The sequence below is a fragment of the Myotis brandtii genome, unplaced genomic scaffold, assembly GCF_000412655.1.
Source record: "Myotis brandtii unplaced genomic scaffold, ASM41265v1 scaffold250, whole genome shotgun sequence".
NCBI lineage: Eukaryota > Metazoa > Chordata > Mammalia > Chiroptera > Vespertilionidae > Myotis > Myotis brandtii.
The window spans coordinates 63626-88583 of record NW_005359478.1 but is presented as its reverse complement, the minus strand read 5'-3'; the positions used below and the strand labels follow the sequence as shown (position 1 = coordinate 88583).

Sequence of the window (24958 nt, the reverse complement as noted above, 5' to 3'; positions counted from 1 at the left end):
TAGAGGGGGCGGGGGGAGACGCACCTCTAAAATGGGTAGCCCGGGGGTGGGGCGGGGTGCGGGCAAAGGGAAAATGGAGGTGATGGGAACTGGCATGGGGGTCGCACGGCGTTCTGGCTTCAGTTTGACTTCAGCCGTTTGATGAAAAGAGCAGCTACAATTGGACTAGGTTTTAGGTAGCCACGTTTTATTCCCACTTTATTTCCCTTTGCTTTGGAGAAACCTCTTTGCCGCACGCTTGTGTGCTTCAGTATTATAGACCTTTAAAAAAGTAGATTACCACATGGAAGCAACGTAATGTCAGGGGAACAAATAGAGAGAAAGCAATGAATTACAGACCAACTCCTTCCCTCTGGGTGGAGATATTTGTTCAAACTAGGCAATATCATGCAAATGTTTAATTAGTCAGTTTTAAGGGACACAGGTCTCAGAAATACAAGCATGCCTCCTTTTATTGCGCTTTGCTTTATTGCACTTCACAGGTATTACGTTTTTTACAAACTGAAAGCAAAGACCCTCTACCAGCAAAAAGATTATCATTCACTTTATTGCAACACTGGCTTTATTAAGGTGTCCTGGAAGCCCAGCCCACGTGCCTGTGTCTTCCTCAGTAAATTGGTTCTCTTCAGTTTTCCAAAACATTATTTCCCGTAGTCCCCTGTTGCATAATACTAGTATATGCCCTCTCAAACCTTTAAATCTTACTCAGGCCTATAGTCTATATAGCGTAAGATGAGAACTACAAAATTTCAGTATCATATACTGGAGAATGGAGAGAGGGAACCATAGAATCAAATTTAACTGTATTTGAATAATGAGGAGTAGGAATGAGTTTTATTTGGGGCCTGGAATTCTCTGTTGTGGTTATCATGACTTCAAAGATAATTTCAGTTTTTTCTTCCATGTAGAGGACCACAGCATGTCCTCCCTCCCTGGGTGCCTTGGTTTGGATGCAGAAGCAGCTGCAATGGAGTCTGAAGAGATTGCAGAGCTGCAGCAAGCAGTGGTTGAAGAGCTGGGTATCTCCATGGAGGAACTTCGGGAATTCATCGATAAAGAGCTAGAAAAGATGGACTGTATACAGCAACGCAGGAAGCAGCTAGCAGAGTTGGAGACGTGGGTAATACAGAAGGAGACTGAGGTGGCCCATGTCGACCAGCTCTTTGATGATGCATCCAGGTAAGGACTATATGGGAAGAAGGGGGACTGATTCATCATGACAGACATTGTGTCAAGCACTTTGTAGTTTACAAGGTACAGATGTGTAGACCCTTACTCTTCCTCAAAAGTTAGAATCCAGTCCCCTCATAACGACCCATGTATAGAATATTCATCTATTAGAGCCTAATATGTGATCATTAATAGGGGTGTCCAGGTCTTGAGTCCCTTCCCCTTTTGCACACCAGAGCAATTGCTTTGTTTCCTTAGTAGGATTGTCTAGAGAGTGAGGAATGTAAAGAGTTACTGTCTTCTGTAGTCGTGGAGCATTAATAAGTTCCTAGAGCCCTGAATCTATTCCTAAACCCCCAGGATATTTGTTTCTGGTGCCCTAGTTGTCACTTAGAAAGCATTTTCAAATAACAAGGTAAATGGTGAGGTATGGTTGAAAGAACTATACTTTGAGCTTATTTTGGATTTTTAAGAAACTAGTCTGGAAACCACTATTTAAATATTTTTCTATGGGAAAAGCATTCTAAATTCTGAACAGAGACACTTGGAATATAGCTGTTTATACATTTAAGGCAGCTTGTATTTAAATATATATAAATTCTAGTGGCTCCTATACCTCCTGCTGGATTTGACCTTTTCTACATGTGTTCCAATATTAGGGCAGTGACTAATTGTGAGTCTTTGGTGAAGGACTTTTACTCCAAACTGGGACTACAATACCGGGACAGTAGCTCTGAGGACGAAGCTTCCCAGCCTACAGAAATAATTGAGATTCCTGATGAAGATGATGATGTTCTCAGTATAGATTCGGGTAAGAGATGAAGCTATGGAGAGGAGAGTCTCGGGATCAAAATTGAAACACTAGAAGATAAAAGAATAGAGAAACCATTGTTACTAACTCCATATTCTAAACTGTTAGACTTATCTGTTATAGGAAAAAATAGAACATTGTTAGTATCATAAATGTTCCTTTCGTGCTACTTCCGGTTGAATTAACCTCCTTTCCCCATTCTGTGTAATCTCTATTCTGAATTTCCTTGTTTTTCTTTGTAGGTGGCATTAGCATCTATGTATATATCTCAGAATACATGTTTGGTTTTTGCCTATTTTTTAAAATTTTTTTGAAGGTGTGCCCTAGCTGGTTTGGCTCAGTGGATAGAGCATCGGCCCGCAGACTGAAGGGTCCCGGATTTGATTCCGGTCAAGGGCACATGCCTGGGTTGCGGGCTCGATCACCAGTGTGGGGCATGCAGGAGGCAGCTGATCAGTGATTCTTTCTCATCATTGATGTTTCTATCTTTCCCTCTCCCTTCCTCTCTGAAATCAATAAAAAGTATATATTTTTTAAAAAATTTTAAGGTCTAATTTACATACTATAACGTTCATCCACTCTAAGTGTATAGTTTGAGTTTTAGTTAATTTATACAATAGTACAATCTTCACCACAGTCCAGTTTTAGAACACTTGCATCACCCCCAAAATTTCCGTCATGCCTATTTGCTCAATCTCCATGTCCCACCTCCCCGGCACCACTGATCTGCTTTCTTTCTGTAAAGTTTTACCTTTTTTAGAAATTTCATACAAATAGAATCACAATATGTCTTCTTTTGTGTCTGGCTTCGGTCACTTAATGTTTTTGAGGTTCCATGACTTGTTGCATGTATCAGTAATTTCCTTTTTAAAATATATATATTTATATTGATTTCAGAGAGAAGGGGAGAAAGAAGCATCAATAATAAGAGAGAAGCATTGATTGGCTGCCTCCTGCAGGCGCCAGCTGGGGATCGAGCCCGAATGTGTCCTGACTTGGAATCAAACTGTGATGCCCTGGTTCATAGGTCGATGCTCAACCACTGAGCCATGCCGGCCAGGCTCTTTCTTCTTCTTCTTTTTTTTAAATATATTTTTATTGATTTCAGAGAGGAAAGGAGAGGGAGAGAGAGAGAGAAACATCAATGATGAGAGAGAATCATTGATCGGCTGCCTCATGCTCACCCTTCACGGGGGATGGAGCCTGCAACCCAGGCACGTGCCCTGACCGGGAATCGAACCATCGTGACCTCCTGGTTCATAGGCCCATGCTCAACCACTGAGCCACGCTAGCCGGGCTCTTCTTTTTTGTTGTTTTTTAAATATGTTTTTTATTGATTTGAGAGAGAGGAGGTAGCCGATCGATAATTCTCTCTCATCATTGATGTTTCTATCTCTCCCTTTCTCTCTCTGAAATCAATAAAAAAATACAAATAGCCTTAGCTGGTTTGGCTCAGTGGATAGAGAATTGGCCTGTGGCCCCGGGTTCCATTCCGGTCAAGGACACATGCCCAGGTTGTGGGCTCGATCCCCAGTAGGGGGTGTGCATGAGGCAGCCGATCAATGATTCTCTCTCATCGATGTTTCTATCACTCCGTCTCTCTTCCTCTCTGAAATCAAAATATTTTAAAAAAACAAAACGAAGTTAGGTTGTTTGTTTTTTTTATTATTAGACTTAGAATATACTTTAGGTATAATTCATTTATCAAATACCTTTTACAAACTTTCTCTCAAATATGTTCTTTTTTAAAAAATATCTTTCTTTTTTTAAAAAATATATTTTTATTGATTTCAGAGAGGGGAGAGGGAGAGACAAAAGTGTTGAGAGAGAATCATTAATCAGCTGCCTCCTGCATGCCCCACACTGGGGACTGAGCCTGCAACCCAGGCATGTGCCCTTGACTGGAATCGAACCCGGGACCCTTCAGTCCGCAGGCCAAACTGGTTAGGGCTCTTTATTTTCTTAATGGTGTCTTTTAAAGAGTAAAAATTCTTTAGTAGGGTTGAGGGTGTTTGTTTGTTTATTTTGCTTATGGCTATCCAGTTCCACCACCATTTGTTGAAAAGACTACTCTTTTGGTACCCTTGTCAAAAATCAACTGGCCTTATATGTGAGCATCTATTTTGTCACATTGATCTAAATGACTATCTTTATACCAGCACCACACTGTCTTAATTTCTATAGCTTTATAGTAAGTAGGATTGTTTGTTGCTAGGATATAAAAATATAGTTGGTATTTTCATCACCCCAATAAGGAAACTTCATACTCATTAGTGGGTTTTCTTTTGAGGGTGATGAAAATATTTTGGAATTAGTGAAGTGGGTTATACAACCTTGTGAATATATTAAAATCCACTGAATAAACACTTTTTTTTGTTAATATGAGAGAGAGAAACATTGACTTTTCTTTCCACTTATTTATGCACTTGTTGGTTGCTTCTTGTATGTGCCCTGACTGGGGATCAAACCTGCAACCTTGCTGTATCAGGCCAGGGCTGAATTAAACTTCTTTTTTTTTTTAATCCTCACTCAAGGATTCTTTTCCATTGATTTTTATTTTTTTTTAATATATTTTATTGATTTTTTACAGAGAGGAAGGGAGAGGGATAGAGTTTTAGAAACATCGATGAGAGAGAAACATCGATCAGCTCCCTCCTGCACACTCCCTACTGGGGATGTGCCTGCAACCAAGGTACATGCCCTTGACCGGAATCAAACCTGGGACCCTTGAGTCCACAGGCTGACGCTCTATCCCAGTGATGGCGAACCTATGACACGCGTGTCAGAGGTGACACGCGAACTCATTTTTTTGGTTGATTTTTCTTTGTTAAATGGCATTTAAATATATAAAATAAATATCAGAAATATAAGTTTTTGTTTTACTATGGTTGCAAATATCAAAAAATTTCTATATGTGACATGGCACCAGAGTTAAGTTAGGGTTTTTCAAAATGCTGACACGCCGAGCTCAAAAGGTTCGCCATCACTGCTCTATCCACTGAGCCAAACCGGTTTGGGCTCCATTGATTTTTAGGCAGAGTGGAAGGGAGGGGGAGAAACAGGGAGAGAGAAACATCGATGTAAGAGAGACACATCAATTGGCTGTGTCTCACATGCTTGGGTGCTAAGGATCGGGGATCAAACCTGCAACCAGGGTACGTGCCCTTGACTGGAATTGAACCCATGACCCTCAGTCCATGGGCCAAATGTTCTGTCCACTGAGCCAAACCGCCTAGAGCTGAATTAAACATTTCTAAAAATTTTATAGTATGTGAATTATGCCTGAATTTATAAAAATTAATTTAAGCCGTAGCCGGTTTGGCTCAGTGGATGGAGCGTCGGCCTGCGGACTGAAAGGTTCCAGGTTCGATTCTGGTCAAGGGCATGTACCTTAGTTGCGGGCACATCCCCAGTAGGAGATGTGCAGGAGGCAGCTGATCGATGTTTCTCATTGATGTTTCTAACTCCCTATCTCTCTCCCTTCCTCTCTGTAAAAAATCAATAAAATATATTTTTAAAAAATTAATTTAAAAATTATTTCCTTAGATGCACTAGCTGCTTTCATTTGGTTAGTAGCCACATGTTACTAGATTGGACAGTGCAAATATAGAATAGTTCTATCATAGCAGAAAGTTCGGTTGTACAGCACTATTCAAAAATAAATACTTTTGCTTAATGCTTTTATCGCATCTCATTTTTCAGTCATTCAAATAATCCATAAGTAAATTATTGTTATAAAAATGCAAATATACAGTGAAAACCCAAATTAATATAGATTACCACTTGTCACAGTACTTTACCCCAGGTAAGCACTATCATCTATTTACTCTGTATCTCTCTGGACCCTTTTGATACTTTTACATATTTGTAGCTCTATATCTACTTTGCAGTTGTTACTGATGATACTTCTATGATAATGCTTTTAAATAGCTTAGTTCTTGGTTTCTTGAAAATTCTTGTGTGTAAGTATCCTACACTCACTAGTGTTTTTCTCATCCATAGGTGATGCTGGAAGCAGAACCCCAAAAGACCAGAAGGTAAGTTAGAATGGGTAGGGGAAGGGTAAAAGATAATAACATGAAAATGGGAGAAACTTTTAGCCTGACTATTCTGTTAGTTCAGCCATCGACATAGAATCAGTCACCCTGTAATCAGCCCCAGTTGTTGCAGCGGTGGCCGAATATAGATGTTATAAGAAAGCAAAAGAGATTACTTAGAGAGCGTGCACTGGTTGCGATATGAATGTAGAACTTGGCAGCGCTCAGCTAGGTGAGATTAAATCAAGGAAAGCTTCCTAAAGCTGATTTCTGAACCAGATTTGTAAAAAAGCAGTTTTGCCTGATAAAGTAACCATAAGTTTCCAAATACAGCTAATTCTATTTTTGTTTTTTTTTTGAAAGACAAGTTACTTCTTATTTTAAAATTATTTCTAACCGATGTTGCTGTTTCAAAACTTATTTCCCTCATCCCCTTCCTTACAGCTCCGTGAAGCGATGGCTGCCTTAAGAAAGTCGGCTCAAGATGTCCAGAAGTTCATGGATGCTGTCAACAAGAAGAGCAGTTCCCAAGATCCACATAAAGGTCAGGATCAGGAGGTACCACAGTATCGGAGGGGTGAATTCCTATAGAGATTTCATGGATAACTGGCTTTGTTTTAGCTTCTCAGAACCCTTCTCCCCCTCTTTTGGGTTCTTTTAACACCTCAGGCTATACAAGTCAATATAAGATTATTTGTGATTTTGTTTTTCCTTGCTGTCTGCTTAAGTGTTTTGCCTGCCGTTTTGCCAGTGTGTGATGGCTTTATCTGAATAATTTTTTAACTCATCCTCATGGGTACTTCTTCCAGATAGAGATCAGAGAGAAGCAGTCTGAGAGAAGCTTTGCTTGTAGAATGGGTTTGTTACAGGAAAATGTTTTATAAATGCTTCTTCTCATTTAATGAGTGGTGGTTAATGTTATTAATGAGTTGTAAACAGTTGGTTAAAGTGACATGTTCTTGAATTACATGTGACTTTCAGTTAGAGTTTTTCCTGTTAGCATTACAGTTGTCAGCTATGTTTTATGTTTCCACCCTTGACCAAGAGAGCAGCAAAAATGGCTAAGGATCAAAGACTATCCCATTTTCCCTGATTACCCTACTACCCCCTTTACTTTTTCATTCTCTCTCCAGTCTATGCCATATTTCTTTAGAACAGTGGTTCTCAACCTTCCTAATGCTGTGACCCTTTAATACAGTTCCTCATGTTGTGGTGACCCCCAACCATAAAATTATTTTCGTTGCTACTTCCTAACTGTAATGTTGCTACTGTTATGAATCGTAATGTAAATATCTGATATGCAGGATGTATTTTCATTGTTACAAATTGAACATAATTAAAGCATAGTGATTAATCACAAAAACAATATGTAATTATATATGTGTTTTCCGATGGTCTTAGGCAACCCCTGTGAAAGGGCCGTTCGACCCCCAAAGGGGTCGCGACCCACAGGTTGAGAACTGCTGCTTTAGAACAACTTTGTTTTCTTCCATAGGAGCCTTGAGTCAGATGTCTGGAGAACTGAGCAAAGATGGTGACCTGATAGTCAGCATGCGCATTCTGGGCAAGAAGAGAACTAAGACATGGCACAAAGGCACCCTTATTGCCATCCAGACAGTTGGTATGTTCAAGCTAGAGGAAGAACTAAGGAACAACCTGCAGGTTTCCATTGCTGATTGTTTCTCTTCCCCTCAGCCTTTCCTTTTGTCTCGCACAGCAGCCAGGATTTACACAGAAACTGGTGGGTTTTTTTAACTTTTGTTTATCTTTCCCTTTTACTCAGGGCCAGGAAAGAAGTACAAGGTGAAATTCGACAACAAAGGAAAGAGTCTACTGTCGGGAAACCATATTGCCTATGATTACCATCCTCCTGCTGACAAACTGTATGTGGGCAGTCGAGTGGTGGCCAAATACAAAGATGGGAATCAGGTCTGGCTCTATGCTGGCATTGTAGCCGAGACACCAAACGTCAAAAACAAGCTCAGGTACCTAGACGGGGGATTGTAAAGGGAGCAGAGGCCGGGAGCACAGCACCTGTCCTGTTCAAGTCATAATCCAGATCTCACAATTAGCCTTTGTGCTCTTAGTCCCCAGTGGCCAAAAAGTCCTTCTTTTTCTTTGCCATGGGAGTCATGTGGGTGATTCTTTCTCCTTTTTTTTTCTTTTTGTTTTTTTTCCTTGAGAAAACTTGGAAGAGAGTAATCAGGATTGATTGATGGTTAGTAGGGGAATAGGGAATCATGTAGGAGGAAGAAATAAAGTGAAGACTAAATGGTTTTCCGAATAGGAATCTGATAGTAGAACTAGAATAAATCGCTTTTGGGAAAGTGGGGATATATTGGTTAAATGAAGAAAATTCTTAACTCTTGGGGTGGGAAGAAAGAATAACAGGAAGAAAGTAGTAGACTGGAACATCTTCCCTGAGGTGGGAGCTAGGATAAGATAATGCCTATCGGTCATGTTAAATATAATTCCCTCATCTTTCCACTATCACTCTTTCCTTACAGATTTCTTATTTTCTTTGATGATGGCTACGCTTCCTATGTCACACAGTCAGAATTGTATCCCATTTGTCGGCCACGTGAGTGTCTCTCCTTTCTTCCTTAGTTCTATTCATCTTCCTCTACCTTGTATTTCTTTTAAGGACAACCAGTTGAGAAGTCCTATTGTTTTTGTTGCTTCTGTCTCAAAGAACATAAGTTTGATTAAAGTCCTTTGGGAGATAAAGTTTATTTATTTATTTTTTTAATATATTTTTATTGATTTCAGAGAGGAAGGGAGAGGGAGAGAGAGATAGAAACATCCGAGATGGAGAGAATCATGGATCGGCTGCCTCCTCCAAGTCCCCCACTGGGGATCGTGCCCACAACCTGGGCATGTGCCCTTGACCAGAATAAACCTGGGATCTTTCAGTTCACAGGCTGATGCTCTATCCACTGAACCAAACCAGCTAGGGCGGGAGATAAAGTTTTATTTGTTCATCTGCAGTGATGGGTCTTTGTAACCAAAGAGGGAGACACTGGAAGATCACGACTGACTTGGATGGACAATCATATTGTAGATGTGTTTCAATTTCATTTCTAGATAATTTAGGTTTGAGAAGATGTTAGTCTCACTTCTTCCCTCGTCTCATACTTCAGCTGCTGTGTGCAAATCTGTAGGCTGCTCAGTGCTTTCTGTAGAAGTTGTGTTAGATGGGGGCTTCATGGTGTCCTCCATACTTGTGACTCGGGTTTGGGTACAAACTCTCACAGAAGAGTCAACTAACACTGCTGTGTTTCCACATAACAAGGCAGTAAATGCATTCAGGACCCCTTAAAAGCCCGATAGAGAATAAGAAGGAAGGATACATTTTTTTAAATCAATTTCATAATGCCACCTGATCGTTTTTAGTTTACTTCTAGACATACCAAGTTAGCAAGAATTTTCACTTGCATTTTCGTAAGCAGAAGCATCCACTTTATAAAAAAATGAATGACTCACCTGTATTTATATATTGCTTATTTAGTATTCACTTGATTTATATGAGCATTTACCCATTAGGTTCAATACTTCTAAGTGGTCTTAGCTTTGCTTCCCTTGAGGTTATGATTTCATTTATTTTTCTATCCTCCCAACTTAAAAAATACCAAACATCTCCTTGCCAATCATTTTTTCTTACCAAGACATGCCCTACATGCCCTCTCTCAGTCCCACTTCTTCCTTGGGACAGTGAAAAAGACGTGGGAGGACATAGAAGACATCTCTTGCCGAGACTTCATTGAGGAGTACATCACGGCTTACCCCAACCGGCCCATGGTGCTGCTCAAGAGTGGCCAGCTTATCAAGACCGAGTGGGAAGGCACGTGGTGGAAGTCCCGCGTTGAAGAGGTGGACGGCAGCCTAGTCCGAATCCTCTTCCTGGTACTGTTCTTCCCTAGTTTTTGAGGCAGGAGTCGGGGTGGGTTGGGGGAGCATAAAAGGCAATAATGAGGATGATTTTGTAAAACTTCATGGTTTTCCTTTCTTATCCTCCTATCTGTCTGTTCTCACTATTTTGATCAAAATTTATTTTGTCCTTCTTTTTGTTCCTCTGTGAATGGTTGAAAATAAATTCCCTGAATTTAATTATGACACTAATCTGTATGGTTGGTTTTTGGTTTTGTTTTTTTTGTTTTGTTTTTTTGTTTTTATTTGTCTCTTCTCTAGGAACAGTCACAATGCATGTAGGTACAGAGCAAGCAGCCAGTTTCATTTGTCCATGGTTAGGGTTTGGTAGCATGATGGGACAGAGAAGGAAGGGTCAAGGAATTGGAATTGGAAGTCTTGTTGACCTTTCAAGGTCCATGATCTTTCAAGGCCCAACTTAACTCTTAGGTCTTCTATACCCATTCTTTTCTCCCCTCTCATGCCTTCCTTAGAATTATATTTCTCCTCTGAGCTATCCCAGCATTTTGTTCCTCAGGCCTTATGATCCTGATAGTGATTCTCATACGTAGTAATAACATCTGTTGCTCCTGAAATGTCTTATACACAAGGAACATGTTTTTCTTCCTTATGTTTCTAATGCCTTATCATGGAGCCCAGCACCTAAGTTTATTGAACAGATAAGGAATTTGGGGCTCATCAGGGAGATTTCCCCAAGGAGGCACATGATATATATTCTTCACAAATGGCAGGGTAGATCTAGCCTTTAACCCGTTCTCTCCCTCCCTGCCTCCCGACCCCTCAGGATGACAAAAGATGTGAATGGATCTATCGAGGCTCTACACGGCTGGAGCCCATGTTCAGCATGAAGACATCCTCGGCCTCTACATTGGAAAAGAAGCAAGGGGGACAGTTCAGGACACGTCCAAATATGGGTATATCCAGAAAGATACCCTGGGAGAGGGTGGAATGGGACACACCAGCAAAGGTGATTATAGACCGTGGCTATCCTTTGTTTACCAGGATGACACTACTGACTCATTGGAAACAGGACGTGTGCCCTGAGTTATTTGCAGTAGTGGTGATGGATTTGTGGTGTCATCTCCACATGCTGTGGCTCTGATTCGTTCTAAACAACCACATAAAAGTCTGAAACAACTGGCTTAGGTTAGGGGTATTAGTGACCTCTTACATGAGGATAACTGCTTTTTGTTATCTAGGGTCAACTTTCTTAAAGCCTAAAATATTTTTGCTTTTATATGTTCCTGGCATGCTTTGGTTGATTTTTCCTGACTATATTAGTTGACCAATGAATGCATTTTTGGAAGTTTTCACCAAAATATAACAGTTACTAACATAAATTGTCTTAGGCAGGTTATTAAGTCAAAGCCAGCTTATGCCAGTATTCCCACTCATTGGTATAAATATTGGGAACTGACAGTCTTAGCACTTACTCAGAATGTTTTCATTTATGCTTTTTTATATTAATATAAATTGAGGGTCAGGTGTGTGCACAAGTACAAGTGACAGCCATCATCTTCTCAATGGTAACTTCCATTTTTCCTGTAGGTGCTGTGAGGAGCAAAGGCCCTGTGGTCCAGTACACCCAGGATCTAACCAGCACTGGAACCCAGTTTAAGCCAACGGAGCTGCCTCAGCCTACAGCCCCACCTGCCCCATCTGCTACTACACCCGTCCCACCTGCTCCCCCCATCCCACTTGCTCCCCCCGTCCCACCTGCTACACTCACTCCGCCTGCCCCACCTGCTCCACCTCTGTCCCCCCCGGCAGGTGACACTGAGTGAGTGCTATTCCTTTTTTTTTTTCTTGCTAGTTTCTTTCATATTTCATATTTTCTGTATCTTTTATCATATCATCTCTTCTCTAATCTCCTAGAAGCTTGGAAAGCCAGCTTGCCCAGTCACGGAAGCAGGTAGCCAAAAAGAGCACCTCTTTCCGGCTAGGATCTGTGGGCTCTGGTCATTCCTCCCCTACGTCTCCTTCACTCAGTGAGAATGCCCCTGGTGGGAAACCTGGAATCAGCCAGACATACAGGTGAGAAAATCTCAGGCCCTTGGTGGAGGCAAGGAGGTGCAGTGTGGACTGAGTAGTCACAGGGAGGGAGGTTCCTTGGCTCCAAGGGGTTATGATGGTGAGGAGTTTGGACTTGAAAAGAAAGTTTTTAACCTTGGAAATTTCCAGGAAACAAAATATAAAAATAACTGAATTAGACACTGGGTGCCTAGAAATACAGAATCACCAGAAAGTCATTTGTTAAAACTTCTCATTAAATGTGATGGCATCATTGGTTCAAAAAAGGGGCACGGTACACCCACTTTCCTTGCATTGTGAGAGTTAATAAGGACATTTATAGGACACATGGCAGGAAAAAAAGCATTGGTAGAAGACTGGACTCTACTTCAATAATTCACAGGCAAAAAAAACTTTTAAGAAAGGGTATATACACTGTTGAAATAGAGATATTCTCAGTCAGTGAAGAGTAACCAGGATGTTTCATTGTCCAGGTTTTTTGGGAGGGCAAGGGAAAAACCTGACTTTCTTGTGCCATCTTTAGCTTCAGGGATAATTACTCAACAGAGAGATCCTGTTGCATTCTTACCTGATCTGTTGCATCTCATTTGCAGATCACCTTTAGGCTCAACAGCTTCTGCGCCAGCACCACCAGCATCCCCAGCATCCACGGTCCTTCCAGCCCTCCCAGCATCCACAGTCCTTCCAGCCCTCCCAGCATCAGCAGTCCTTCCAGTCCTCCCAGCATCAGCAGTCCTCCCAGCATCCACAGTCCTTCCAGTCCTCCCAGTAACCACAGTCCTCCCAGTCTCCACAGTCCTCCCAGCATCCACAGCCCTCCCAGCCTTCCATGGCATGCTGGAGCGTGCCCCGGCAGAGCCCTCCTACCGCGCCCCCATGGAGAAGCTTTTCTATTTGCCTCATGTCTGCAGCTATACTTGTCTGTCTCGAGTCAGACCTATAAGAAGTGAGCAGTACCGAGGCAAGAACCCTCTGCTAGTCCCACTGCTATATGACTTCCGGAGGATGACAGCCCGGCGCCGAGTTAACCGCAAGATGGGCTTTCATGTTATCTATAAGACACCCTGTGGCCTCTGCCTTCGGACAATGCAGGAGATCGAACGCTACCTTTTTGAGACTGGCTGTAACTTCCTGTTCCTGGAGATGTTCTGTTTGGATCCATATGTTCTTGTGGACCGGAAGTTTCAGCCCTATAAGCCTTTTTACTATATTTTGGACATCACCTATGGGAAAGAAGATGTTCCCCTATCCTGTGTCAATGAGATTGACACAACTCCTCCACCGCAGGTGGCCTACAGCAAGGAACGAATCCCGGGCAAGGGTGTTTTCATTAACACAGGCCCTGAATTTCTGGTTGGCTGTGAATGCACAGATGGGTGCCGGGACAAGTGAGTTGGTGGGGTATTGCTGACCCTGCTATGGTTGCCTTTCTTTCCACCTCTTTCTCTGCCTTATATCTGCACTCCTTTCCCCATCTCCCTTTACCTTCTCCCTCAGCTGGAGCTCCTGCCTCAAGGTCTCCATGAAGTTATGTAATAGAGATGCTGGGGTTGACTTGGCCCCACTGCATAACCCTGGGTACATGTGTCTTGTGTTTGTTTCTTTCTCTGATTCTCCTTTTCCTTCACTTTTCTCCAGTTGCCACTTTGTTTCATTCTCTTTTTATCTTATTCTCACAGTCATCTTCTTACTCGGTCTTTTCTTTTCTCATTTACATATATGAAGGAAGAAAATGAAATTTCACTATTCTATCGCCAGCCATTTATTAGTACTTCTTGGTTTTAAAGGAAGTCTCACAGCTCTACCTATCTTACCCTTCTATCTTATGTAGGTCCAAGTGTGCCTGCCATCAGCTAACTATCCAGGCTACAGCCTGCACCCCAGGCGGCCAAATCAACCCTAACTCTGGCTACCAGAACAAGAGACTAGAAGAGTGTTTGCCCACAGGGTAAGTATCAGGGGAAAGTGAGGAGCATGCTCTTGATTTTCTATTCTTGTAGAAACCATCAGAATTCTAAAAATTGAAACCAAAAATGGAATAACTGAAACAGGCATTTTTTTTTATCCATTGAATCTCATTTACTGAAATCCCAGCACATATTACTTCCTTGGACTTCCCTTGAAATGAAGACATAGAATGATTGAACAGTGTCTAGGAATTTTCTGTTGCAGTCAAAGGTGATCTTAATTTTATAGCTGTATGAATGTCCTAGCAGATTACGGCTTGCTCTGGCAAATGAAATGTATTCAGAGAGGAAAAGAAGGCAGAGACTTGATTACTTAGGACTTTGTAAATCAATAAAAATGATGGTCAAATTCATGGTGCAATAGGAAGCTGCTGGAGATTTTTAAGGAGTCAAATGATCTGACCTGCCTTTCAAAGATTACTCTGGCTTCTGTCTAGAAAATAGGTTTTAGGACAGCAAAAGAAAAATTTGGAAGCCCAGTTAGAAAATATAAGAGAGAGGTGGTGGTTGCTGGTACTAACAAGGAAGAGTAGTAGAGGTGAAAGAGGATAGATTTGGGGTACATTTGGAGGTAGAGCTACAGAACTTGGTAGATTGACTATGGAGTTGGGTAGGGAAGGGGCAGAATCAAGGACAGTTCCTAAATTTTCTACTTTAGCAACTAAATTGGGGCTTTTTTACTGAGATGGAAGACCAGAGGAGTTACAGGTCTGAGTGAAATTCAGCTTCTTTTCCAGCCGTATGAAGTTTGGGATGCCTGTTAGTCCAAGTGGAAATGTTGAAAAGGCAGCGAGATTTCTGAGAGAAGTGTAAGGACTGCACAGGAGTGGTATTTAAAGCCTGGATGAGTTCACCGAGAGAAAATATTGATAATAGAGAAGAGAAAGGGGCCCAGGAGTCAGCCCTGGGCTCTCCAAATAGAAATTGAACAGAGGAGGTAGAGCCAGGTCAGGGAAAGAGAAGGTGAATGAAAGAGTGAGATATAACATGGTAAATTGCTTACTTATGAACATGTGAACTAACAAACCTAGTGCTCAAGATGCATAATTAGGAGAGAGAATAGAAGAAGAAAGGAGAAAAGCCTGAATGAAATAGAAAATTTCTCATAATTAAAGGGTCTGTATTTCCAAATTGACAGGGTCAGTCAGGTCCCAGTGTAATGAATGAAAATAGATCCCCACTAAAACACATGGTAATAAAATGTGACCACTGCGCTCACAGAACACTGAGGGCTAAAAGAAAATCCTAAAAGCTTCTAGAGAAAAGAAATAGATCACACTTACACAAAAAATGATTCAAAATGACTTCAGCCTTCTCAAAATAACATTGAAAGCTAGAAGGCAATTCGGAATTTATTCAAAATGCTAAGGGGAAATTATTTCTAACCTAGAGTTCTAAACCCAGGCAAACTATCAGATCAGTGTTAAAGTAGACTAAAGACATATTTTAGACATGAAATATATTCAAATTTTTCATTTTTCCAATTCACAGAAAGTTACTGGAAATGTTTACCAAAATGAGGGGATAAAGTCCAGACAGAGGAAGGCATACAGACAGACCCATGAAACAGAGGCTCTAACTCTAAAGAGGGGTGAGAGCCTTGGCTGGGTGGCTCAGTAGGTTGGAGCATCATTCCATGTACCAGGAGATTGCAGATTCACTTCCTGGTGAGCGCACGATCAGGAGGCAACCAATCAATGTTTCCCTAGCACGTTGATGTTTCTCTCTCCCTCCCTTCCTTAATTTATATATATATATATATGTAATCTTGGGTGAGGAGAGGTGAGAGGATAGTGAAATGAAGGGCAGTGAAGGAGGTATCCAGGCTGACAGCTGTGCACTGGATGTAGAGAACAGCCAGTGTGAGAACAGGCCAAACCTGGCTGCAAAAGAGACTTTGGGAAAATGAACGTTAATAGAAAACCTGCTGTGTCAGAGTGGCCTCAGAGGAGATTGAGACTACTGAGGAGCTCAGGAGATGAATTTGTGCTGAATGCATATTGAAAACTAAGCAAACACAGTTACTAGCTTTACCTGCATTACTGTATCATGTTTTCATTTTAAATAAAAAAATTTGAATCTTGTAACGATATTTAGATTTGCTAATGCTGGGTGGTAGATGAGTGTTTATTGTATCTTTTTTACATGTTTGAAATGTTCCATTGAAATGTTTTCAAAGTTAACCACAAATAATATATGACTCCTGCTTAAACCTCTTAAATAGCTCCCAACTCTACTTTGGATTTTATTCTAACTCTTAATCTGGTGACACTGTACTTACTGTCTTGCTCCTTCCTATCTCTCTCCCTCCAAAACTATTCCAACCACACTGATATTCTTCAGTTCCTGGATCCAGTTCTCCCAGTGTTTGCCAGCCTACCTTGAGGGCCTTTGTACGCACTGTGCCCTCTCTTGGCGTCCTCCCACTATTCTTTGCGTAGTTGTCTTCTTTAACCTTGAGTGCTCTTAGCTTTATTCTGATCTCAGAGAAACTTTTCCTGGTCACTCTAAAACTAGGTCCTTTTTGCTTTCTAATTTTGTCATTGAGCACCTGTTTGTGTCCTTTATAGCATCTGTGACAACTTTATCATATTTGTTCATTTGTTTTTGTTCTGGGTTTTTTCCCCCCATTAGAATGTAAGCTCCATGAGGGCATGTCTTTCTTGCTCCCCATTATATCACCAGCAGCTAACTTACCCAGTGTTTGGCACATAGTAACAAGTAAATTTTGTTGAATAAATGATACTGAGAATAGCTACTCCAAAAGTTTCATCTATTTTATTAACTACTAGAGGCCTGATGCATGACATTTGTGCAAGGGGCTTGGTCCTTGCAGCCCCAGCCGGCCTTCACAGTCCCAATGGTTGTTCTGCTGTTCGGTCTAATTAGCATATTAGCTCTTTATTATCCTGTATAATAAAAGCGTAATATGCTAAGTGTCTGGTCACCTGGTTGTCTGTTGAACCAATCAAAGTGTAATATGCTAATGATATGCTAAGGCAGCTCAGCTGCTATGACGTGCATTGACCGCCAGGGGGCAGACAATCAACTGGTAGACCAGTCACTATGATGTGCACTGACCACCAGGGGGCAGACACTCAATGCAGGAGCTGCCCCCTGGTGGTCAGTGCACATCATAGTGACTGGTCTACCAGTTGATTGTCTGCCCCCTGGCGGTCAATGCACGTCATAGCAGCTGAGCTGCCTTAGCATATCATTAGCATATTACACTTTGATTGGTTCAACAGACAACCAGGTGACCAGACACTTAGCATATTACGCTTTTATTATACAGGATAATAAAGAGCTAATATGCTAATTAGACCGTGCACGAATTTCATGCGGGGCCTCTAGTATAGGAGATAAACAGTCTAAGAACATTGACATAACCCACCCAAATGGGATTTTAAAGGACTAAAAGTTGTTTCTTGATATAGTGCTGGTTCTGTATTTTGTGAAAATTAATTGAACTGTAGACTTATTGTGTACTTCTCTCTGTATGTATTATGCTTTAATAGGTTTTTTACTGTTTAAAAACACCTTACATGGCTACTTTGAAGATAGACTAAGAGAATGTATATAAAGCATTGACTTAATGGCAAACATAAAATATATCTTCAATAAATAGAAGCTTCCTGCTTGCCCCCTACTGGGGATCGAGCCTGCAACCCTGGGCATGTGCCCTTTACCGGAATCGAACCTGAGACCCTTCAGTCCGCAGCCGACGCTCTATCCACTGAGCCAGATTCTCTCCCTCTCCCTTCCTCTATGAAATCAATAAAAATACATATTAACAAATAAAAATAAATAGAAGCTGCTCTTACCATCTTTGTCAGGGGGATACGACTAATGTCGTCAACCAACTATCTGTACTGTTATCTTTCCAAAAGTAAAAATCTTTCAGTTTACATATCAGGAAAAGAGAAGTAAAATCTTAAACCCTGAGCAAAGCAGATACAGCAGAAACACTGATACTTGAAAAGATGAGTTTTCTCAGTATAACTGCTTCCATTAATGTTGATAATTGCTAGATCTAATTAACTTCAATAGTTTATTTTTAAAATAGTAGTTAAATTCCTTAAGCTATGTATAGAATATGAGCTTCCTGACATTAGAGGTTATGATGTTTTCTACTGTGTGTCTCTAGTGTCTAGCACAGCTCTTGGTGTTTTAATAAATTTTCACTGAATAGAACAGTGGTTCTCAACCTTCCTAATCCCAAGACCCTTTAATACAGTTCCTCATGTTGTGGTGACCCCTAATTTTATTGTTACAAATTGAACATAATTAAAGCATAGTGATTAATCACAAAAACAATATGTAATTAGGCCACTCTGCCAAGACCAGGAGATGTAGGGAATCAGCCAGAATGAGGAGACAAACATGTCCCAAATGACAGACTAGGACAGATCTCCAGAAAAAAAGAATGAAATGGAAATAAGCAGTCTACCAGATATAGAGTTCAAAACACTGGCTATAAGGATTCTCAGTGAACATAGGGGAAGAATACATGAACTCAGAATTTCAACAGCGATAGAAACCATGAAATGCAAAATAAAATATCTGAAGTTAACTAACAAGCAAAATAGAGATGACAAAAAAGTAAAAAGCAATGACCAAAACATTGACGTGCTGGGATTAAGTAAAATTATAGTGATTTTAGAATGTGTTCAAATTTAAGTGATCATCAACTTAAAATGGACTGTTATAAACATAGCTTGGTATATAAGAAGCACATAACTGCAAGAGATATACAGGAAATAAAGTGAAGGGAATTCAAACATACCATAGAAAGTAGTTAATTAGCAATAGAATAAGAAAGAAATAGATAACTACGTAAATAATGAGAACATTATTAAAATTGGTAATAAGCATACCTATCAATAATTACTTTAAATCAGTGGTTCTCAACCTTCCTAATGCCGTGACCCTTTAATACAGTTCCTCATGTTGTGGTGACCCCCAATTTCATTGTTACAAATTGAACATAATTAAAGCATAGTGATTAATCACAAAAACAATATGTAATTATATATGTGTTTTCCGATGGTCTTAGGTGACCCCTGTGAAAGGGTCGCTCGACCCCAAAGGGGTCTCGACCCACAGGCTGAGAACCGCTGGAATAGAAGAATGAAAAGATCTAGTGAACTTTAGTACCAGTTCCTCCTCTTGGCTCCCTTTCAGTATCTATTAAATTGGCTTCTGCTCTTCTCATACATCTTTATTTTATGCATCTATTCTGCAAATTGACATAGCTTATCTACTTATTTTAATGGCTCTTAATCTGTGTTCACATCATAGTTTCTTTTTTTTACATTATAAACCTTTTTTTAAAAATTTTATTTTATTGTTTAAAGTATTACAGATAGTAGTACATATGTCTCCTTTTTATTTTCCCCCACTGACCTTCCCCCGGCTTCCCCTACCCCTGGCACATGCCCTCACCCCACCCCCCCAGTGTCTTGTGTCCATTGGTTATGCTTATATGCATGCCTACAAGTCCTTCGGTTGATCTCTTACCTCCCCGCCCCACAACACTCCCCAGCCTTCCCACTATAATTTGACAGTCTGTTTGATGCTTCTCTGCCTCTGTATCTATCTTTTTGTTCATCACATCATAGTTTCTTAGCTTTTCTCCAGGTTAGGCATTCTGGTATTCACTGTTACTATCTGTATAATATGATAACTATCTGTATAAATCACTTTTCCCCCTCAGGAATTATTTCCTTGGGCTATATTCCTAAATGAAACAAAGAGCATAGTTCAATAAATCTGCTCACTTAGTCATTATATCATTAAGAATTATAACAGTTCAGTGGATGCTCTAGTGATTGTGTCATGACTGATTTTATTGAATCCTCCTCCCAGAGTTTATGAGTGTAACAAACGCTGCAAATGTGACCCAAACATGTGCACAAACCGGTTGGTGCAGCATGGACTACAGGTTCGGCTACAGCTGTTCAAGACACAGAACAAGGGCTGGGGTATCCGCTGCCTGGATGACATTGCCAAAGGCTCCTTTGTCTGTATTTATGCAGGTTGGTAGTGAACCATTTGCTTTCTGGAGTTAGGACATGGTGGGGAATTGAATCAGAGACAAGTCTGAACATAAGAATAAAATGCATGACACCTGAACTGGGAGTAAAAGGTGGCCAGTATTTTCTTCTGTAAAGAACATATGAGTGATGTGCCTGTCTGGGTGGGTGTGGGAGGGACAAAAGTGCTTCATAAGGATAAGAGTGAAAAGGGATGAAATTGTGGGTGTGATGATGTTCCAGAGAAGGGGCCTGATAGTAGAATCAAGTGTATCATTTTCTCCCACATCACACCACCCTGTCACTCCACCCAGAGAAGTTTCAGCATAGCTGAGAACTCTTTTGGTAAACAAAGTAAAGAGGAACAATAGGAAGGCAGAAGCGGCAAGATTTAAAACTACAGTTAGCTTCTCATATTCTCTTAGTGAAGACACAAGGGAGGAGGTGTCATCAAAGGCAAACAAGACACCATAGTGGAGGCATTTAGACTTTATGTGCTGGTGCGTTAGGTATTGCTGGAATGACCCTTATTCTTTCAAAAACAGCTGCATAACCCTGGAAGGCCTTTAATTCTCTTCATTCCCAGGCAAAATTCTGACAGATGACTTTGCAGACAAGGAGGGCCTGGAAATGGGTGATGAGTACTTTGCCAACCTGGATCATATCGAGAGCGTGGAGAACTTCAAGGAAGGATATGAGAGCGATGCCCCCTGTTCCTCTGATAGCAGTGGTGTAGACTTGAAGGACCAGGAAGATGGCAATAGCGGTACAGAGGACCCCGAAGAGTCCAATGACGATAGCTCAGATGATAACTTCTGTAAGGATGAGGACTTCAGCACCAGTTCGGTGTGGCGCAGCTATGCTACCCGGCGGCAGACCCGGGGCCAGAAGGAGAATGGGTTGTCTGAGACGGCTTCCAAGGACTCCCGTCCCCCAGACCTTGGGCCCCCGCATCTTCCTGTCCCTCTATCAATCTCTATGGGTAGCTGCAATCCACCGTCTTCTGAAGAGACGTCTAAGAGTAAGGTAGCCTCGTGGTTGAGCTCCAATAGTGTCAGTGAAGGTGGTTTTGCTGACTCTGATAGCCGTTCATCCTTCAAGACCAGCGAAGGTGGGGAAGGCCGGGCTGGGGGAGTGAAAGGGGAAGCGGAGAAGGCCTCCGCCTCAGCGCTGAGCTTCAAGGATGAGGGAGACATCAAGCAGGCCAAGAAAGAGGTAAACTGCGAGCAGTGGTGTTTGTGTAACTGGTACAGTAAAAGCTTTAATGCAGCCTTCACACAGATTATTTACTTGATGGATATCTCTGTCAAATCTGATTATCTCCCCTCTCCACCCAGCACAGTCCTGGTGTTCATTTAAAGAAAGAAATATTTTAAAATCAACCTGCTGGGTTGATTCATCCCAAAGTAAAGGGTTTATAAGTAATTTCTAAAAATTAAGTGCTATGTCACGTTATCTGTGTCATTGCTTGCTTCTCTCAGAGAAATAAGAATCTAAAATCTATTTTTCACGATGCTTCAATTTACCACATTACAAGTAGTGAACTTGTCCCTTGTCCTTGTAAGACTGCCCGTGGTGTTTTCCATGATCATTTTATGCCTTATCATGGGAAAGGGTTGAATATGAGAATATGGTTGCTCCTGTCGAGTTGCAGTCATTTCTCCACACCTTACTTTAGAGAGTGTACTTCTCACTGGCTAATGTCTTTGAGGTCATTTGAGATGAATGCTAAATGTTGCACTTATTACCTAGGACCATAAAAACATTTAACCCTTCACTGGCTGTCTTTTCCAGGAACCTGATGACCGAAACAAGGTATCAATGTAAGTGCCTCTTTTAGACCTGTTTCCAAGTCTGTCTTCTCTCAAGCCTTCAAAAGAAACAGCCATTAACCTGACTTCTCCCATCTCTTTCCCTCCCGTCAGAGTTACTGAGAGCGCTCGAAATTATGGTTACAATCCTTCTCCCATGAAGACTGAGGGACTTCGCCGCCCACCTAGTAAGACTAGTATGCATCAGAGCCGACGCCTCTTGGCCTCAGCTCAGTCCCACGCTGATGTAAGTGACCTTTCTCAAACTGTACCTCACCCCAGCCCTGTTTCATTCAGAGTCTGAGTGAAGGAACATCCTTCTCACCTCACCAAGTGCTTCACCATAATTACTGTTAGATCTTTTCTTGCTTCTTTGGCCTTGACTTCCTGCCTTATTTTCCTTCATCCAACATGTAATCTTCCTCTTACCATAATCTCAGCTCCTTTCTGCCTGACCTTAGGTAAGAGCCGGAACGTGAAGGGGCCTTCCCCGTTTAGTCTCTTCCCTCTCACTCTTCTGCCTCCCCAGGATGTCCTGACACTGTCCAGCAGCACAGAAAGTGAGGGGGAAAGTGGGACGAGCCGAAAGCCCACTGCTGGTCAGACTTCAGCCACAGCAGTTGACAGTGATGATATCCAGACCATCTCCTCCGGCTCTGAAGGCGATGACTTTGAGGACAAGAAGAACATGTCTGGTAGTCTGAAGCATTTGGGGGGTAGTTGGAAGGGACCATAGGAAAGTTGAGATAGAGGCGTTTTTGCTGGTTCATTTATTTGGTTCTTTAGATTCCACATAAGTGAAATCATATGGTACTTGTCTTTGTCTGACTTGTTCCATTTAGCATAATACCTTCTAGGTCCATCCATGTTGTTGTAAGTGGTAAGATTTAATTCTTTTAATGACCTAGTAATAATATTCCATTGTACATATGTATCACATCTTCTCTATCCAGTCGTCTATTGATGGGCACTTAGGTTCCTTTCATATCTGGACTATTGTAAATTATGCTGCATTGAACATAGGGAGCATATATCTTTTTAAATTAGTGTTTTGGGTTTCTTCGGATAAATACCCAGAAGTGGGATTGCTGGGTCATAAAATAGTTCTATTTTTAATTCTTTGAAGAACCTCCATACTGTTTTCCATAGTCACTGCATCAATGTGCAGTCCCACCAACAATGCACAAAGGTTCCCTTTTCTCCACATCCTCACCAACATTTGTTTGTTGATTTATTGGTGATAGCCATTCTGACAAGTGTGAGGTGATATCTCATTGTGGTTTTAATTTGCATCTCTCTGATGAGTAGTGACCTTAAGCATTTCATATATCTATTGGCCATCTGGGAGTAGAGGATTTTTTTTAAGAAACTAAAAAAAAAAAAAAATTCAGATCCTAAAAGTTAAAACGTCTTTAGGAGGGCTCCCAGCTAAACTGTTAATATTGTTTCACATGTCTCCTTACTCTCTTCTCTCCATTTCCCTACTCTTCCCTCAGCTCCTTTATCTAGCAGATCTAATCCTGCTTGAAAAACTGCAGTTTAGAATCTTTTCCTCAGTCCCAGCTTATTGTTATTCCAGAGCTGCAGTGCGTGGGATGAAATGGGGATAGACCAGGGGTGGGCAAACTTTTTGACTCGAGGGCCACAATGGGTTCTTAAACTGGACCGGAGGGCCGGAACAAAAGCATGGATGGAGTGTTTGTGTGAACTAATATAAATTCAAAGTAAACATCATTACATAAAAGGGTACGGTCTTTTTTTTTTTTTTTAGTTTTATTCATTTCAAACGGGCTGGATCCGGCCCGCGGGCCGTAGTTTGCCCACGGCTGGGGTAGACTATCCATCATGGGTTGGGATGGGTCGTGAACCTGTTCTCTTTCCTGCCTAGGTCCAATGAAGCGCCAAGTGGCAGTAAAATCAACCCGAGGCTTTGCTCTTAAATCAACCCATGGGATTGCCATTAAATCAACCAACATGGCGTCTGCGGAAAAGGGGGAAAGTGCGCCTGTCCGTAAGAATACACGCCAGTTCTACGATGGTGAAGAGTCTTGCTACATCATCGACGCCAAGCTTGAAGGCAACCTGGGCCGCTACCTTAATGTAAGACCCTTTCCCTCACCTGCAGATGCTGGATTATGCCATGATCCTCAAATTTCTAGTGCTCTTAACACAAGTATATAACTGCCTTTTCTTGTTATAAATTCTTGGTCTCAAAGGATCTTAAAGAGGTAGTTTTCTAAACTTCTGCTATGATGGGGAGGTTTTCACTCAACTCTCACTCACCCCACAAAGCCAGATTCTGTTTCCCTGGTTCTTACTGATCCTGTCATTAAACCTACAGCACAGTTGCAGCCCCAACCTGTTTGTCCAGAATGTCTTCGTGGATACTCATGATCTTCGCTTCCCTTGGGTGGCCTTCTTTGCCAGCAAGTAAGAGGGATTAAAGAAAGAGGGTGGTTGGGTAGGAAAAGCAGCCCAGGATTGGGAAGGGGCAAGGACTGTTGAAATTCTAAGGGCCCCTCCTCCATGTGTGAGCCAACTTCACCTGCACACGCTATATAACCCCAGGCACCTGGATCTGCTGTCTTCACACCCCATCCTTTTCTTCTTTGTAGGAGAATCCGGGCTGGGACCGAACTTACTTGGGACTATAACTACGAGGTGGGCAGCGTGGAAGGCAAGGAGCTGCTTTGCTGCTGTGGGGCCATCGAGTGCAGAGGGCGTCTTCTTTAGAGGACAGCCTTCTTCCTGAGCTTCCGAACCCTTCCTGACTGACCTTTCCTCAGGAACCGGGTCTTCCTCCCTGTTGAACTCTGACCCCCAAGTCTCCATCCAGTCTAGCTACTCCCCCAGCTCCTAGATAGAAATGGGGGTTCTGGATCAGGAGATCCCTTCCAATGTGGTGCTAGCAGGCTGGGTCCTTCCTCCACCCCCTAAGGCCCTGGGGGACTGGGAGAGGTTACCACTCTTAACCTGGGCCTGACATCCCTTCAGTCCTCCTGTTGCTCATCCCTCCCATCCTACCTTAGTTCAAGTGTTCCTGCTTCTGACACACTATTCCTGTATGAGGGCTGTGTACTTAATGTCCATGGTTTGTATCATTTCTTGAGTCTTTTAATAAGATGTTAAAACTAAGATTGTGATTTGATTTTCTCTCGGCCTCCATACT

The 24958-nt window shown here is 41.7% G+C and overlaps 1 protein-coding gene across 5 annotated transcripts in view; it reads left to right on the top strand.

Annotated features, from left to right (window-relative positions):
- SETDB1 (SET domain, bifurcated 1) overlaps window positions 1-24924 on the top strand; it is a 25296-nt gene extending 372 nt beyond the window's left edge. For 3 of the 5 annotated variants that reach the window (XM_014540667.1, XM_014540665.1, XM_014540666.1), the window contains exons 2-22: window positions 909-1179; window positions 1830-1981; window positions 5984-6018; window positions 6463-6562; window positions 7514-7639; window positions 7802-8003; window positions 8526-8599; window positions 9731-9921; window positions 10730-10859; window positions 11494-11725; window positions 11821-11979; window positions 12570-13364; window positions 13808-13924; window positions 19812-19981; window positions 20565-21193; window positions 21773-21801; window positions 21904-22036; window positions 22319-22484; window positions 23678-23889; window positions 24131-24219; window positions 24405-24924. In XM_014540667.1, coding sequence (XP_014396153.1) covers window positions 920-1179; window positions 1830-1981; window positions 5984-6018; window positions 6463-6562; window positions 7514-7639; window positions 7802-8003; window positions 8526-8599; window positions 9731-9921; window positions 10730-10859; window positions 11494-11725; window positions 11821-11979; window positions 12570-13364; window positions 13808-13924; window positions 19812-19981; window positions 20565-21193; window positions 21773-21801; window positions 21904-22036; window positions 22319-22484; window positions 23678-23889; window positions 24131-24219; window positions 24405-24522 — 4119 coding nt within the window. In that variant the 5' untranslated portion in view covers window positions 909-919 and the 3' untranslated portion in view covers window positions 24523-24924. The remainder of the gene's footprint in view (window positions 1-908; window positions 1180-1829; window positions 1982-5983; window positions 6019-6462; window positions 6563-7513; window positions 7640-7801; window positions 8004-8525; window positions 8600-9730; window positions 9922-10729; window positions 10860-11493; window positions 11726-11820; window positions 11980-12569; window positions 13365-13807; window positions 13925-19811; window positions 19982-20564; window positions 21194-21772; window positions 21802-21903; window positions 22037-22318; window positions 22485-23677; window positions 23890-24130; window positions 24220-24404) is intronic. The other 2 variants (XM_014540668.1, XM_014540669.1) reach the window with 2 other exon arrangements.
- The last annotated feature ends 34 nt before the right edge of the window (window positions 24925-24958 follow it).